We start from the raw sequence: 17,932 nt of genomic DNA, 5'->3' as shown, positions 1-17,932 counted from the left end.
TGAAACACCCACACGAGCTATGAGTCGTGGGCGGCTAGATAGATAGGTAGATAGATCCGTTCAAAGTCGTAGAAGGGTTTAACAAATGCTTCGCATTTAAGTCGTTAAACTCAGATAGCAATGATGTGTGATGCATGTTTTGGAACTTCTGTGAATATCACTCATGCTTCATACGACCAGTCAATCGACCCAGGAGTGCGCCCTGATAAAGTTGTTTGCACGATATAATTTTCTTGCCTGCGATAAAGCATGAATGAGGCATGATGCTTTCGGGGAATATACATTAGAGCAAAAGGCCACGGTTATCACATTGTCACATGATGGAATGTGCATAAAGGACAACTTTGTTTTCGATTTATTCTTTTCTCCAACTTCATTTGTTTGTTTTAATCCTTCATCATCGTCTCAATTTGTGCACATTGACATGTGACAAGACCGTGCGCTCTCATTTTGCAGCATCTACCTTGGATGCAGTCAACTACCCTGGACATCTTTCTCCCGCCATGCAACTGTGAGAACCCACCGAAGCACAGATTGTCAGGAAGTGAAAAGACTTTTCGGCAACAATTTTGCACTCTGCCCGTCTCCTGAAATAGCATATTAAGGTACATAAGCACTGTACCTTCATACATATGCATCAAGGAACAGTGAAATAGCATATCAAGGTACATTAACATCACTAGCTTGGATTCATTTAGCTAGAACGAATAAATCATGTTAAAGCTATACAATGACAGCCATATCATGTGACAGACATCTGCTAAGTGCAGTGTGTATTGTGAAGCACATGCGTTTTATGGTATTGAATGAATGGATAAATGTTTATTCCAGCAAAATACAGGAAATGGGCCTCAAGTGAAAAGCGACAATGGTAGCTTGAGAAGTGCACAAGGCCCAGTAGAGCAAAAAGAGAGACATAGCAGCAGAAACGTGTGCACGTTCAAAGGCAAAACATATACGCATACAAAAAGAAACAGGAAAGACAAAGCAGAAGAAACGTGCACATTCAAAGGCAAAACACGTACGCCATCTGCAAAGTGACAAAATCAAAAAGGGTGAACATTTATGCTAGTGAAAACAATCAAAATCAGAAAACAGTGAAAACAGAAAAGAAGGAACGGCCATTCAACAGCATGGAAGGAATGCAACTTCATTGGTCACGTATCAACAGTGGAATTTGCCAAGGTTACATGTGCATATTCTTAGCCATTATGAGATGTGCAAGGCTAATTTAATCGCATTGATATAAGTCAGCTGTTGAGTCTGTTGAACCAGATTGTTGAATCATCTTGTCTATTCCATCTCGTTAATTTGCTGTTTTGCATTATGTTGCCATAGTTTTCAAGGTCAATACATAGTATCATGACTGTTGACACAATTTGACAAGGTGAAAGCGCTGTTATTGTGCCCAGGACTTAGTTTATCCTCACTAGAAGTGCGCTGTTTATTTTTGCCATGGTTCAGTGCCAAGTTGCCCAATCTTCACTCCTAAACAGAGTAGGTGCGGTTAATCAAGATCCTTGCTAACATTCACAACCCTTTTAAAGTGTACTTATAGTGATAACTTTACTGACATCAAAAACTACCCACATAATGGTAAACATGGCAAGGGTACACTTCTGGTGGTGTTTCGCATTTTTTTTACATCCGTTTGTTTTTCGCCCTGTGCACACGAAGTGAAACGCTCACAAGGAAGTACTTAGCAGCATCTCAATTTTGTATTCATTTCGTGTTTTGACAAAATGTCTGCAATAAGGATAGTCAAGTGCGAATCTTCGGTAAGACATTCATTTTTATGTATACAGAAATCTTAGTGGACTTCTTTTTTGTGTAATTTTCAGGAATACACTTCTGGCAAAGCAGCAAGTGTTGCTTGCCCACCAGTCCTGTGTTCAAGTCAAGTGTATTGTGGCCATGAGTGTCGGCAGGATTTTGTCTTGGGGTGCAAGGCGGCGTAACGTGTCGGCCTGGTGAGCAGGAGAGCATTGGTGTAGCTTGGGTGGGGTCAAGTGCTGGTGTGTCTTGATGGCGGCAGGTGCCCTTTGTGCAAACCCCTGCCGACACCCATGATTGTGGGAACACCCTGATGTGCCTCACTTTACACTATGTCGAACAGCTCGTACATCTTACCACATTTAGGCCAACACTGGTATTGATGCAGAGTGTTATGCGCAATACTGCGTGCAACCTTTCTGATATCGTCTGCATTGAGAAATTCCGCATTGTTTAAAATGACGCTGAGTGGACCCAGTGTTATTCAGCAAACATAAGTCTTAACAGGGGCAGTTGGGCGAGTTGGTGTATATTCATAGTTAAAGAGGGGGGTGCAAAAAAAATCACAGCACAGAGAAATGAAGGGGACAGGATGACGCGCTACTAGCAACTGAAGTTTAATCGAAACCACAGAAAGATGTAAACACACAGTACGAAAAAATTACAAAACTAAACAATCACACATCCATAGAGGAATGAAGGGGGCAGACAGGACAGTACGCTACTAGTAACTGAAGTGTAATCAAAACCACAGAAAGATATAAACACGCATGACTAAAAAAGCGAAGCACATGTTCAACTTCAGTTGTTAGTAGTGTGTCGTTCCGTCCCCTTTGTTGCTATGTGTTCTGATTTCGTTTTCACGTTTTCCTTACCTATGAACTGAACTCCTGACTGTTTCACAGTCTCTATATATGTGTGGTCAATTTTTATTCATCCTCATGGCATATCAAGTCCTAGGATCCAGTGTGCAAAGCGACCAGTCACTATTTACAGGAATTTTTGTATTTAGTGCCTGTGATTGCCTAATTGCAAGTTGACGTTGCAGCCATGGTGCTTGGATTATTTTCAATGTGGTAATTATGCGTAAGCCATCAAGTGAGGAATTAAGGATGAACTTTTGAGTTACAGATGGCACTAGCTGGCATAAAAACATAGAAGCATGGCTGTACTTGTTATGCATATTAGAAGTATTGGTACATTGCAGTCATGTGATTATGCCGACAAGTTCCCAAGCACACTTCCAGAAATTTACGATGGCTTCCAGGTATCTGTGAGTAAATATGTACAGCAACATATGAAGGCAACCTTGTAATTTTGTGGGCATTGCTGAATGCTTTTATGCACCTTGGTAAGTGGAGCTACAGTCAACACCACAGGTCTATTTTGGGCTTTTTTGTAGGAAACTCAACTCCAAAATCATCTGCGACATGTTTTGATGCCATATGGCAAACTAATGCAATAAAAAACTGTACAACTGCCTGTCTACACGGTTTCATATTTCCCAAGAGTGATGCTAGCCTTATTGTACTAATTAGTTTCCTTCGTGTGTAGGCTGACACCAAGTTCCTTGGGTAGCTTATTTTTTTGGATTATACTTATATACTGGCACGGTGAAGTGCACACGTTAGTGTGCATCATGATGAGATTTTACACCCTACTTTCGTATTGCTTTACTGCTGTGAATTATGTATAGTGCTTAGGCTGTACTGTATATGTTGTTCCACGTGTTCAGTTTTGGGAGTAGGTTCTGTGCACGACGATGGAAATATATACCTATATCCTTACATTGACACGAGAACTGCTGCTGTTTTGATTCCAATAAAATGTTCCAACCACTGGTTCTTGTATCAATTGAAGTATGACTACTTGTCGTGCGTGCAAATTGAAGAAATGAATTTGTGCTTGCAAAACAAATTGCTGAAACACTGCCTGCTCAATGTAACTGCCTGTGTTTTATTACCAAACACATTGAACAGATGATTCACAGATTATGACATGTTGTAGAAGATAGGCAACAGAAAGACAGAAAGTCATCACTGTGTTCTAACGTAGATTGGTTGATCTTTTATCAATAGTAGCATAATTGAAGGTTGCTGTTGTATAAATAAAGTTTAACGTAGTGTGCAGGTGGACGAGGGAGTGCACATATGGCAGTTTTTCCAGTTTTCTGCATATTTGCTACAGTCCTCGTGTTTCTGTGTTACGATTGTGAAATTCGGAATTGCAAACAAGCCAACCTCTCTGCTGCTGTGGTGAAGTCATTCAACAGAACCAGATTTTCTCAAGAACAGCTGTTCCATTGAGGAAGAGGGTAATGCTTTTTTTTAATGGGTACTGCATCATCTGTCTGAGGGGAGGGCCAAGTACACATGGACGTTCACAAGAGAGAAGTGCAAGTACATTAACTTTCTTGTTTTGTGGGAGACCTGTCACTGGTAAACTGGGGAGATTGACCTTGACCTTGGGGCACGCGTTAGGCATTCGCTTTAACGCGGTGGCGTGATGCTCACCAATAAAAGCTAATTAGTAAGAAATGTAGGTAGTATCTGAGTATGAAAGCAAACAAATACTGAATATGTGTTATAGAGAATCACTGAATGCCGTGCTAAAGCGTGCATTGCGAATAAGCGCTAATTGCGGAAATAGATAAGCGTTCAGCTGCTCATAAGGCGCTGCTCGCGGCTGTACGCGTGCATTCAACGCACTTTATGTAGGCGCGTTACAATGTCCTTGTAACTCTGGAATTTTCTGCGTTTGTAATTTTCCTATGCGAACGCAGGCGGTCCGCGCTAAAGGGTGCATTGCGAATAAGCGCCAATTGCGGAAACAGTTTTTTGTTCAGCTGCTCAGAGCGCGCTGCTGCCCCTGCGTGCAGCTCGCCGCAGTACGCGCGCATTAAATGCACTTAATGTAGGCGCGTTACAATGTTCTTCTAAGTCGGGCCTCTGCGTGTGTAACTTTCATATGAGAACGCAGGCGGTCTTCGAACCGCTCATAACACGCTGCCGCATCTGGACGCGCGCAGTTCGCGGCTGCAGAAATAACGAAAATTGCTCCACAGCATACGCTCATGGAATGCACATACGTTCGCTCATCTGAAGATACCTTTGTCACGCTGGTATTCACGAATTTAGAGCGAGCGAAGAGGGCACACATTTATCATTTTTCTAGCGGCACGACACGGTGAACCGGAGAATTCGGAGCCGGGGGTGTTTACGTCGATCGGCTCGACCTGCATGACGCCCCACAAATTATGTATTGACCTTCCGCAAGAGCAAACACACGCCGATGGTACCAGAACAGAAGTTGGAAGTTGTGCCGACGGGTTACCAGCCGCTTTGTACATACATTGCTACATATATAAGCCCACGAAAAAAAGCAAGCTTGCAAGTGGTGGCGCAGTGGTGTAATGGTTATAGTGCTTGCTTTGAGTGCGTGTGGTCGCGAGTTCGATTCCTGTGTCGTGCGTACTTGTATGCAAATGTCATGGTTGTGCATAAATACTTTGATGTCCATTTTCTATTATGTCCTAGTGATGAATAGTAGCGGTAATTGGCCGGTAAACGTAATATACTGCCTAAGATACACTTTTTCATTTCGCGACCGCTCTAGGGCCTCGTATAAAAGGAGGCTTTAACAGCTCTCAAAAGAAGCAGAAAAACTCTCAATGCGCTCTGTTCAAGCCCCCAAAATGGGTTACATAAACACACCAACTTTACCTCCAAAAGGAGGCTTTAAAAGCTCTCAAAAGAACCAGAAAAACTTCCAATGCGCTCCGTTCAAGCCCTCAAAATGAGTTCAATAAAAACACAAATTTACCTCCTTAGTTCCGTCTAATCACTTCCTTAAAGGATGTAAATAAAACCTCCTTTTGAACCTCTTTTTGAAGGGGCTTTTGCGTAGTACCTTTTGGATGCACGTTATGCGTCGAGCCCGAAACTCCCTAAAAGGCTCAAACCCGTTTGCTGTGTAGCGAAGCCTACTTCGTATCGCTTCGTAGTCGCAGCCGGTGACTCTGCGGAAATACAACCGCTGACGAACAGCTTACTTTTGTTAGCGCTGGCAGTGTTCTTCGTAGTTCTTCCTCATTTGGCACATTGAAGAGAGTTATCCCCGGTGTCGGGGCTCCAAGGCTTGTTTGGGTCCGGCAGCTCGATAGGGAAGAAACGTGGGTGAGCGCGCTCGCTCGCTGTTTGCGCTAGCACGACTTCAACTTTACTCTCATAACAGCTTCTATTCGTTGTAATAGTGCTTCGCTTTCACTCTGGCGTACAACCCATATTGCTCGTTATCGTGCTAGCCGAGAGGGCCGAGTGCAGCGCGGCAGCAGGCGATCGGCGCGCAGTTACACTCCCCGTTGGTCCCTTTCTTGCCGCGCGTTTGCGTACGACACGCACTGTCTCCCATTTACTCCCTGTTGGACGAACCGTTTATCCGTTGGTTTAACGACTGCAGTTAGTCCAACTTTGCCCAATTTCGGCTTAGAGTGGCGCGCGCGCATTGCGGTGCCTGAGGTTCTCAGTGCAGTGAGCGAACTAATGTTCTGCTTTGTAGCTAGACTTATTTTCGTTTGAGTTCGCACATCGTTATCCTTGGACATCCCAAGTTATCTGTGGAAAATATTTCTAAAATGCCTCTTTTAGTGGTTGATTGGATAGGCGCATTGAGCAAATACGACTGTGGATATCGACTGTGAATGATATATTTCTTTGTGTAGCGTTCATAAGCATTCGGTCAGTTTTAGAGACAGCTGGCTTCACTACACTGGTCGCACAAAACACAACCTAATGCTACCTACACACAACGTAATATATATGACCACCGGTTATCCTACCGCCGTGCTACGTGCCCGGCCCATATCCATTTCTTCTTCTTGATTTCAACTATGATATCCTTAACCGCCGTTTGTTCCCTGACCCACTCTGCTCTCTTCCTGTCTCTTAACGTTACACCTATCATTTTCCTTCCCATCGCTCGCGGCGTAGTCCTCAATTTAGGTTGAACCCTCCTTGTAGGTCTCCAGGTTTCTCCTCCGTAGGTAAGTACCGGTAAGATGCAGCTGTTATATACCTTCCTCTTGAGGGATAGTGGTAGACTACTATTCATGATTTGGTAATGCTTGCCGAATGAGCCCCATCCCATCCTTATTCTTCTAGTTATTTCACTCTCATGGTTCGGCTCCGCGGTTACTACCTATCCTAAGTAGACGTACTCCTTTACAACTTCCAGTGTCTCGCCACCTATCGCAAAGCGCTGTTCTCTGCCAAGGTTGTTACACATTACTTTAGTTTTATGCATATTAATTTTCAGACCTACTCTTCTACTTTCCGTATCCAGTTCAGTAATCATGAGCTGTAATTCGTCTCCCGCGTTACTCATCAATGCAATGTCATCAGTGAATCGTAGGTTACTGAGATACTCTCCAGTAACTCTTATCCCTAATTCTTCCCAATCTAGGGCCCTGAAAACCTCCTGTAAACACGCGGTGAATAGCATTAGAGAGGTCGTGTCTCCCTGCCGTACGACCTTCTTTATTGGGATTCTGCCGCTTTGTTTACGCAGGACTATAGTGGCTGTGGATCCGCTGTAGATTTCTTCCATTATGTTTATATAGGCTTCGTCGATGCCCTGATTCCGCAGTGCCTGCATGACTGCTGACGTCTCCACCGAATCAAATGCCTTCTCGTAATCTATGAAGGCATAGGTTGAAGGGGTTGGTTGTATTCCGCGCATTTCTCTATCACCTGATTGATAGTATGAAGATAGTATATTGTTGAGAAGCCTGTACGAAATCATGCCTGGTGCTTTGGTTGATTGAACTCTAATGTCGTATTAATTCTGCTAGCAATTACTTATGTAAATAGCTTGTAGACAACGGACAGTAAGCTGATGGGCCTGTAATTTTTCAGGTCCTTGACGTCCCCTTTCTTACGGATCAAGACGATGTTGGCATTCTTCCAAGATTGTGGTATCCTCCCCGTCGAGAGACACTTCGTATACAGGGTGGCCAGTTTTTCTAACATAATCTCTCCACCGTCTTTCAACAGGTCTGATGTTACCTGATCCTCAAAGCGATATCCTGGTTCTTAGCGGTGGTCATAAGGGTAAATGACTGGATTCCAAGAGATGACAAACGCGAGAGGGGGAGACAGAAAATTAGGTGGGTAGATGAGATTAAGAAGTTTGTAGGTATAAGGTGGCAGCAGAAAGCACAGGACCGGGTTGATTGGCGGAACATGGCAGATGTCTTTGCCCTGCAGTGGGCGTAGACAGGCTGATGATATATATATATAATATAGGTCGCCGCCTTATGAGGGCCCTCCGGTGAAGGGAGACCTTAAGCCATGGCTGCCTCCTTACACAAATCAGCCACCGCAGCGGCGGTCCAGTGGTTAGAGTATCTTATGCGAGATCTTAAATCGCGTAGTGGATGCCTCGCTACTTCTCAAAATGCGATCACTTTTTGCGTAGTGGGCACCTCGCAACTGTACTTACAGAATAAGGCGCCCGAAGGCAGTTGACAACGGGTTCCGTGAAGGTCGCCCCTGCAGCTCACGCTGTGACTGTGCTGCACGTCCGTGCCGTCTTGGCGTTTTCTGAATATCTGAACGCACGAAGTGTGCGCTGTGCGTGTCTTGATTTTCGTTTAGCGCTTGCAGGCATTTTTAGCCCCGCCAAGGTGGTCTAGTGTTTGCTGATCCGAAGGTCGTGGGATCGAATTCCGGTCGCGGCGGTTGCATTTTCGATTGAGGCGAAAATGTTTGGGGCCCGTGTACCTAGATTTAGGTGCACGTTAAAGGACTGACCCCAGGTGGCCGAAATTTCCGGAGCCCTCCACTACGGCGTCCCTCATAATCATATCGTGGTTTTGGGACGTTAAACCTCAGATATTAGTATTATTATATGCAGGCATTTTTAGTGTCCAGCTAAACACCATTGCTCTTTTAAAGCGCTCCTCTGTATATCCAGGGCCCGTATTCACAAAAACGTGTTACGCTATACATGTTCCTAAGAAAATGTTTCAGCCACTCACGGGGTGGGGAATATCATTAGTGAAGTCGGCTGATCAATGGGAAAACGCACTTGCGAAAGAGAAGCGTTGTGAATTTCGGCCCCGTCTGCCTTTATCAATGCTTGACGTCTGCATGTATGTTCCACTTGCAGATCACACTGCGATTATAATTGGCCCACATTGTTTGAATGGGAAATATATGTGCCACAGCAGGACTTGTTTGTGTGTGGGTAGCACAAACAGTAATGCGCTCTTGTTCTAATTACCTTTGGTTACAGCATGCCGTATTGTTTGGTCTTTCAAGACACTGAGATATCTTGCGCAGTTGAACGGCTCGACACACGCGGGCCACATCCGCACGAGCTGGGGCGGCGTAGGTCGCAACGTGGCCGACTGCCTGTCCCGCCTTCTGGGAGACACGGTGCGCCTGGTGTCCGCCGTGGGCGTTGACAGGAACGGAGAGGCGCTCCTCAAGCACAACCCGCTGCTGGTAAGCCTGGCTTCCTCTCCCCCGCCACCACACACACTCAGCCGCGCCACTGAATCGGTCGTTCCGGACTCCTTTTATCGCACACTCAAGCCTCATCAATGAGCACAAGAAGCATCAATCTACAAAAGCACCTTACAATTTATCGCGCAGGGACAGTTTTGGAATGGCGTACATATGTCTTGGTTCTGCAAACTCTAGCCCGTCTTGTCATAATGAATTTTATTTCTGTTTTGTCATCTTTAAGCGATGTCTTTCTGGCTTACAGAATGCTGTTCTCGTTTTTTTTTCCTTTTACAATTACAGTTCCTTTTTTTATGTTATCAAGTTGTTTATGCTGTACTAAATGTTTAATGTGGATCCTACTGGAACTATCTGTTACTATGTTTATTATTTGATGCAATTTCACTGAACATCTTACAGTATTATACTCACGTATGTTATAATTATTATCTCATATGCCCACTTGTACTGTGAACGTCGTATGCCGCCAATGTGAGGGTCTTCAGGGACCAAGTCAAGCTGCCTAGAGCAGCTTTTAGCCTTGAAGGCCATCCAGAATTTTTCTGGTGAAATAAACTTTTGATTGATTGATTGATTGATTGATTGATTGATTGATTGATTGATTGATTGATTGATTGATTGATTGATTGATTGATTGATTGATTGATTGATTGATTGATTGATTTCGCACGCGCACCCTCATACAGGCGTTGCAGGCAGAATGGCATGTTGGAGGCTAGCAATTATCATGTGGTGCGCAGACGCGCGTAGCCTTCAGCATTCTAAACATCGCGTGATGTCCCCCACTGGGTCACTTAAGTAGCCCGCATCGCAAATTACGAGCTCCTTCATAGTGCAGTGGGAGTGTTAGGAAATACTGCTAGAAATGATCTTAATTCATTAAGCCATCGGCACTATTCTGTGGATTTAAGTTCTGCTCTAACTCGGTGGAAAGTTCAAAGGTATCAAGATATGTTTCTTGTTTAGAGTTTCTACGCGATAAGTTTAGCCTAATAATCGCTTCATCCCGTCTCATGATTTATCTATTGCGGGCATTGGGCTTGCTGTATCCCGCCGGTAGTCAAAGCAAGGACGACGGAGACTTCAAGTCACAACAGACAACAACAATTTATTGAAAACAATGGCTCATACGGAAAAGTTGGCCCAGGGATGCGTAGTCCGTGGTTGTTATTCTTGGCAGCCACGGCACCTCTCTCCGAGAAAGTGTGCAGGGGGGCCACGCGCACCACCACTGCGCAGCACGTGGCGAGATAGCCGGTGGTATGCGTGGTTCCCGCACGGTATAACTGACTTTTGTTCCCATCTGTATCGAGAGATTTTCGTAGTCTTGGGCGATCCTAGGTCACTGCGTGACCCGATACGCATTTCACAACCTTGCTGTTGAGAAAACTAGTGCTCTTACAACAAGGGGAGTGAAAATATTCGAGTTTCGGATTTGAATCAAATAATACCTAACCGAATATTTCGATTCGACTTTCGAATAGCTAGCATTCCAAGTTTCGAATAATTCGACAGGACGAATATCTAAAACGCGACGAAGGTCAATGGTGCAACTTGGTTAGGGTTGGGTGGCTAAAACTAACGCTAACGTCGTTACAGTCGGCCTTCCTTTGAAACTTGCACCGATATCCTGGTTCAAAAGCGAGCGCATGTTTATTTTAAATCAGATTACGTCATTACCGCTCGTACAAAAAAAGAAACATGAGAAAACTGTAAAACTCTTCAGAACTTCGCTTCCGAAACGAAGGCCAGGACTTCTTGTATAGTTCGGTCGCGTAAGCTACAAGCGCCGTGAAACGTCCCTACATCGGCCACGGTGACCCTCGGTGACTGGTTTCTCTTGTGAAAATTTGTTCACGCTGAGCAGTCGCCATTGCCGCACCGCACCACTCGTTCAGAAACTCCCATCTTTCCGGCGCGCATTTAAACTGCTGCTGTGAACTGGCGCCCGAATATTTTTGATCCCGGAGCACTCATGACGATGAAGCACAACATTACCGTTGTCAGATGAGCCTTATTGCGCGCCCGTGGGGAGAAAAAAAAAGAGTAGCTACCGCACCCCCCTCTGTTAGCCGTTGGGAGGTTAAGAGTGCCGCTGCTGACAGGAAAGGTGGCTCTTATATCAACATGCCTGCGCGCTCGTAAAAACTCGAAAAAAAAAACAACTCCCAAACAAGCGCGTAATACAGCTGTCACCGTCTATCTTCTTTACACGTTTCGTGTAAATAAGACAGTTCCAGGTCCTGCTACCGTTTTGAATTGCAGGAAACACCGTAACTTCACGTCGAGAGAGCCTGAAGCCAGGTCATGTGGAAAATCTTGTGTTTCTGCATGGCAATTTGTGTTTCGATAGAAGTCACTCACGGCGTTATGTACTCGAGGACATGAGCAGATTTCATTTATTTGTTCTGTCTTTCAATATTCAATGAAATCTTTTGTATTCGACATTCGATGGAATGTTCGAAAGTTTTGGCCACTATTCGGCACTATTCGATTCGAGATGGAATTTCACTATTCACACACTCCTACCTGCAACACATCTGCTGGCGCCGTTGGCTGTTCAAGTCGCTTGTTAAGATGTTTAAGTAAACTGTGAAGCAATCGTGCAACATATGATAACTTGATCTACTACTGTGACATAGAGATATTGATAAGCAGCTGATTACGTCAGGAGTGGTTTTATTGAAATACCTTTTTATCAGGCACGTAGCCAGGATATCTCTTCGGGGGGGGGGGGGGGGGGAGAGGGAGGGCAAGGCCTAATTGTTCCAAAGAAGGTCTTTCCATGGCAAAAAGAAAAAATGTTGCCCGGGAATATAGAAGGCTCGACGAACTTAGGAGGGGGGGGGGAGGGGCGCCCCCCTCCCCTTGCCTGCTTTTCATGTCTGTTTTCTGTTCGAATAGCTGAAAGAAACTGAACGTTCTTGTTACTACGTCTCCAGGAGACAAGTTTTTACTGCAAAAGACGACACTCATCTTTTCCGTCGACTAACGTGCGCACGCGCAGTACTCCCCCGCATTCCCTCGAGCGACGAGCAAGAGCGTCATGTTTCTTGCCTCCTTCCCTTTTGTTCCTTTGCAGCACGGCTGTGAATGGCACACCTGCTTGAATTTTTGGCGTCCGTCCACGAACAGGAAAAACCCACGTGTCATCTGAGCGCCACATAATGACGTCGTAGTTATGACGTGTCAAATCCCAAAAGCTTCTGAAGTCATAACGACTTAACATGACGACGTCGTCACGTGAAATCGTCGATCGATGAAAGGTGGGCCCATCCCGAAGGCAGTGCAACACCACATGAGGTGCGCAAAGCGTCAGCGGGGCGGCGTGCTTTCGTACCTACTGCTTCTGCACTATAAAGACATCGCAAGTCACCAACCTATTCAGCCATTTGGGCTTCATAGAACCGGACATTCAGTTCATTTGTGAGCGCCGACGGATCCCTTCCATTCCTTGATTTGCTAATCAAGCGAATGGGAAATCTTAAGTTTCTCAGTCTACTGCAAACCTACGCACACAGGCCACCACCTACACTTTGATTCAAATCACCCTGCAAGTCAGAAAACATCGGTAGTGAACACTTTGATAAGAAGAACGGAAACGCATTGCACATTAGAACCAGACAGAAGGAAAAAAAGATACACCGTATTCAAAGAACTTCAAAAAAACGGCTAGCAGCCCCATTTTATTCGGAAACCAACCCGGCAGCAATAAAGGAAAGTACTTCTAAGGAATCCCCCAGCGTCCTCGCCTTCCCAGAAGCGAATCTCTCTCCCCTTCGTGAAAGTCACCAGCAGACTCTTACAGAAGGAAGGCATAACGGTCGCACACAAACCAACCAACACAATAAACCTCCTTCCACTGAAACCTAAGGACCTTCCACCAAGAGAAAGAGTGCAAGGCGTGGTCTATAAAATCAAATGTTTCGACCACCAGGCCGCATACATTGGCGAAACAAAAAACTTGACCGAAAGAACTAAACAGCACAAAAACGACTCGACGACGTTTTCAAGACAACGGAACCCCCTTGCAGAACACTCGGAAGATGCCGACCATAAGATTGCCTTTAAAAAAACTGAAATCTTAACAACAGAAACTAACCAACAAAAACGGTTGTTACTGGAGTCATGGTTCATCCAAAACACCGATGGCAACTTGAACCGTTGCAAGGGAAACCTGCCATCAGTGTGCATTCACGGATTAACCACAGCAAGAAAACCAATGCAAACAAAATCGCAAGTGAAATAAATCGTTCACGGGCGCCCCCATCCAGCCCACGCAACCGCAGCAACATCGGCAACCACAACCCCCTGAACCACCAAAGAAGACGCGCCTTCCCTCCTTCTCCCCAGCTGGTTCGTGAGCTCCCCCGAAGAAAGAATCGAGGTGATTACGAAACGTCGCGAAATAAACTCATTTTAAGTGCGAAACATTTCTTAGTGAACCTTTGGCACTTTGAGAGTTTCTATCTAGCCGCCTACGTCTGGGTGCTCTCCTGATCGCCCCCTTAACCTGGTGTAGACCAAAAGTGGCATGGAAGGGTAAGAGGACTTGACGAGTATGACTGTCGGGTCATGACATGAATAACGTGAAAATCCTGTGGCGTACGTCGTCGAACCCTTTCTTCTAGACACGTGTGGCACATACCCGTGGGCCGCGGTGTACGGGTATGCGCCACAGGTGATTGACAGTTCATATCTACCCAGTAACGGCGAGAATAGACATTGGTAATTTAAATGCAAGAGCGCTAAGAAAAACCGACATCGGCAGTATTGACCCGACGAATGGAAACAATAAAAATTAAGATCCTAGCGGAAATCGAACCCAAGCATTCCGCGTGGCAGTATAGGTATTCTACCACAGGGCCACGCCAGGTCTGTAAACCGGTTCGGAAAAACAGCCTATGCGGGCGTAGTGTCGGTGCAACGTCAATTGTGGTTGTAGTGCTGGCTATCAGGGCTGGGAAAAGATACTTTGAAATTGTATCGCGATGCAATACAAGATACTCAAGCAAGAAGTATTTGAGATACAGATACAAGATACCACAACGCCGATTGTATCCGATACGATACATTCCAATTGTATCGTAAGATACTTCGATACATTCGGAAATTTGTTATTATATATCTGTATATACGGTAATATAGCACTAAACGCCAATGTGCAAAAATGTTCGCTTGAAACTTTATTACTGTGACCAATTTTGTTTCATTTGAATGAAATGTCTGTTAGTATCTCAAAAGTTTTGTATTTCTTCCTGAAGGTATATTACTTTTGTTCTGAAACAACTTAGTGGGGTTGCTTCAGCTGCTTTCCATGACAGCTCTTTATACACTTCGCTGATAACGGTTTTGAATGCCGCGTTTGTAATTTGGTGCAATCGATGCTCTGCTTGTCAGCCAGCTAGCGGGCTGCCATCTTCAATAAGAAGGCTCCGCACAATGGTGCAAATACCGTTGTTAAGTTCTACCTTGCCCGTGAGCCTATCACGGTTTTCCCAATACCCGATCACCGGACAGGTGTACATCAGCGAAAACGCTGGTAGCGACATTTTTTGCGACGCATCTTGTTTACGTAGTGGACATAAAACTGCAATTATTTTTATATTATACTTATCTGCTGGCATAAAGCGTTTGTTATCGACGTACTCAGCAGTGCGCGATCTTCTAACAATTTTTTTCTTTTATGAGAGAACATCTGCCGCCCAGAAAACGTGTCACACGTGTTCTATAGTTGCACGAAGTGCCGTAGGACAGCGCCGCTATTCACACTATATTGCTACTTAAGATCCGATTATCTGGTGATTAGTAACAGTAAAAATAATTAGAGAAGACTACAAAAGAAAAAAAACAAATATATCTAAGTAAAATAGACAAGCGCTTCTGTATCAAACACAGCGAACAAGTATAGGAACACGTAAAAGGCGGCACCCCCCAGAGCTAATAATAATTGTTGAGTTTAACGTCCCACAGAACCACGATATGATAATGATAGACGCCATAGTGGAGGGCTGCGGAAATTTAATAATAATATCTGGGGTTTAACGTTCCAAACCACGATATGATTATGAGAGACGCCGTAGTAGAGGGCTTCAGAAATTTCGACCACCTGGGGTTCTTTAACGTGCACCTAAACCTTAGTACACGGGTCTCAAACATTTTCGCCTCCATCGAAAATGTAGCCGCCGCGGCCGGGATTCGATCCCGCGACCTTCGGGTCAGCAGACCAGCGTCATAACCACTAGACCACCGTGGCGGGGGCTGCGAAAATTTCGACCACGTGGTGTTATAAAGCAGCAAGATGGCAAGTTGGGCCAGTTGGATTACGTTCATAATTGAAAATTTTGTTGAAGCGCACTAAAAAAACAGACGGACAGAAGAGACTGACAAGGACAGCGCTTGCTCTCACAACTGAAGTTTTATTGGTCAGAAAAAAGGTGTTTAAAGCGGTTACATGGCTCTTCGCGCATGTGCAACAGAACAGGGTGCAACAGAAACCACTCGTATCGGGATTACATAATAGTCCCTGTTATTTGTCATCTAGTATTTTGCAAAACCTAAGTGTCGAGATACGCGTATTCTTTATCATGCAGTACAATCGTAGCTTGGCTAACACAATCAAGTCCCCTCTTTCGGATGGGGTAAGATTCCACTACCTCACGTGTTAGCTGATCCTTGTGCCGAAATATTATTTCTGTTTCTTTAAACACGGGGTAACATCCGCAGTTTCTACAGTGATCTGCAAGATGAGAGTTGCCTGATGCCTTAACAGATGCGTGGTGTTCTCTAAGGCTGTCGTTCACGCATCTTCCCGACTGGCCTATGTAGACTTTTCCACAAGAAAAAGGTGTCATATATACCACTCCCTTTACGCACTTCACGAACATGTTTCTGTGTTTTACGGAGCAAGCTTTCGAACCTATGGGCTTATTAACGCGTGGACACAAGCTTGCTAGTTTGGTTTTTGCCGAAAACTTCACGTCTACGCTGTATCTATTTCCAACGTGCTTTAGGTTGTGTGCCAACTTGTGTACGTATGGAATAACAGCCATTTTCCCTCGCTTATTTGTCTCCGAACTGGATCTTTGTTTTTTGCCCTTTATTTCTCTGGCTAGGACCGTGCACACTGAGAAAATTAACTGTTTCGGGTAACCTGCTTTTTGGAATTTTTCCACCTGACTCTTGAAACTTTCACTGATTAGGTGCCCACACGATTTTTGCAAAGCTGACATAATACAAGATTTCACTATCCCCCTCTTTACCAACTTTGAGTGCCCAGACGCGTAATCTAGTACTGGCTTAGCGCTTCTTGGTTGGTAACACCAGCAGATGTGTTCCCCACCAAGTTTCAATTTTAAATCCAAGAATTGCAGCTCTTTATTTTTAGGCTGCTCGGTAGTGAACTCAAGGCCCATGCTACTTTCCTTAAACACCTTTAACACGTTCACTACTTCTCGGGAAGGATCAATGCCATGTGTGAATATCAGGAAGTCATCCACATACCTGAAGATATGTTTAACAATTCCAGAAACGTGCTGCTCAATTCCTTTGTCAAATTTACTCAAAAATATTTCGCTAAGGATAGGCGCTACAGATGAGCCTATACATATTCCAGATCGCTGGATGAAAGACCTACTTTCCCATGAAACAAAGGTAGACCTTAAATAAAACGACAGCAGCTCCAGGAATGATGCTACGTTGACACGGGATTTTTCGCAAAATTCAATTTCGTCATTTTGCATAGTAATGCAGTCCTTTACGGTCACCATCATTTTATCGTGAGGTATGGAGTAGAACAAATCCTGAATGTCAATGCTGAAGGCATAACTACGACATGGATTACATTCTGAAAAAAACTTTGCCAATTGCATTGAATTTTTTAGACGATAAGGATCATCCACAGTAAGGCCTTCCAAGTTCCTCTGCAAATAACTGGACACCACTTTTTGCCAGGTATCCCGCTCAGAAACAATAGCCCTAAACGGTAAGTCAGGCTTGTGTGTCTTGATTGAAAAGAACACCTCCAACTCGAGTTTTTTCGCCCTTTTCACCTGAGATGCCAGATCATGCAAACTCATATCATTTAGAAGAGCCTGCGCTGTTTTTACGACATTCTTGCCTTCTTCCCGGGCTGGTACAAAATTCTTTTTCATCGCTGAAGCACCCTTTTCACAAAATGCCCCTCTATCAAGAATTACAAAAAAGCCTTCTTTGTCAGCCACAGCTAAGCGCAAATCATTCTGAACCAGAAATTCACAGACGGGTTTTAGTTTATCTTGGGTCTTAAGAACGTCTCTAGTTGAAGCAATAACGTCCACGCACTCAGCAACGCACCTGGCTTTCTCGTCGTCGGTCGCTTGCCTGGATACGGTCCTGGCGGTGGCGAGCTTCTCTGCGCGGTTGAGCACTGGTTCGATGCAATGTTTTGGCCCAAAGGCCAGAAGCTGTGTGTAGGCTTGGGGAACCTGAGTGTTGCTCAAGTTCAGAACCTGTCCTTCCTTTTCCGGCGTCTTTTTTCTTTTCGGCAAATGAGGCATCACCACTCGCCACAGTCCCTCCGCTGTTGCGTCGCTGGTCTTGCACCACTCCCTGTAGGATCGATGCCAATCTTGCCCTTCTTTTTTCCGGCTGCA

General features: G+C 44.8%; 1 protein-coding gene across 1 annotated transcript in view; it reads left to right on the top strand.

The window, feature by feature from the left end:
- LOC119382249 (pseudouridine-5'-phosphate glycosidase) overlaps positions 1-17,932 on the top strand; it is a gene marked incomplete in the record, with an annotated part of 1,023,505 nt that overhangs the window by 930,345 nt on the left and 75,228 nt on the right. Inside the window, 1 exon segment of the mRNA XM_037649958.2 lies at positions 9,114-9,278. Within this exon segment, the coding sequence (XP_037505886.2) occupies positions 9,114-9,278 (165 nt within the window).

This window comes from Rhipicephalus sanguineus, chromosome 2 (assembly GCF_013339695.2).
Source record: "Rhipicephalus sanguineus isolate Rsan-2018 chromosome 2, BIME_Rsan_1.4, whole genome shotgun sequence".
In the NCBI taxonomy this organism is placed as follows: domain Eukaryota; kingdom Metazoa; phylum Arthropoda; class Arachnida; order Ixodida; family Ixodidae; genus Rhipicephalus; species Rhipicephalus sanguineus.
Note: the sequence above shows the minus strand (reverse complement) of the source record. Positions and strands in the feature narration are given on the sequence as shown.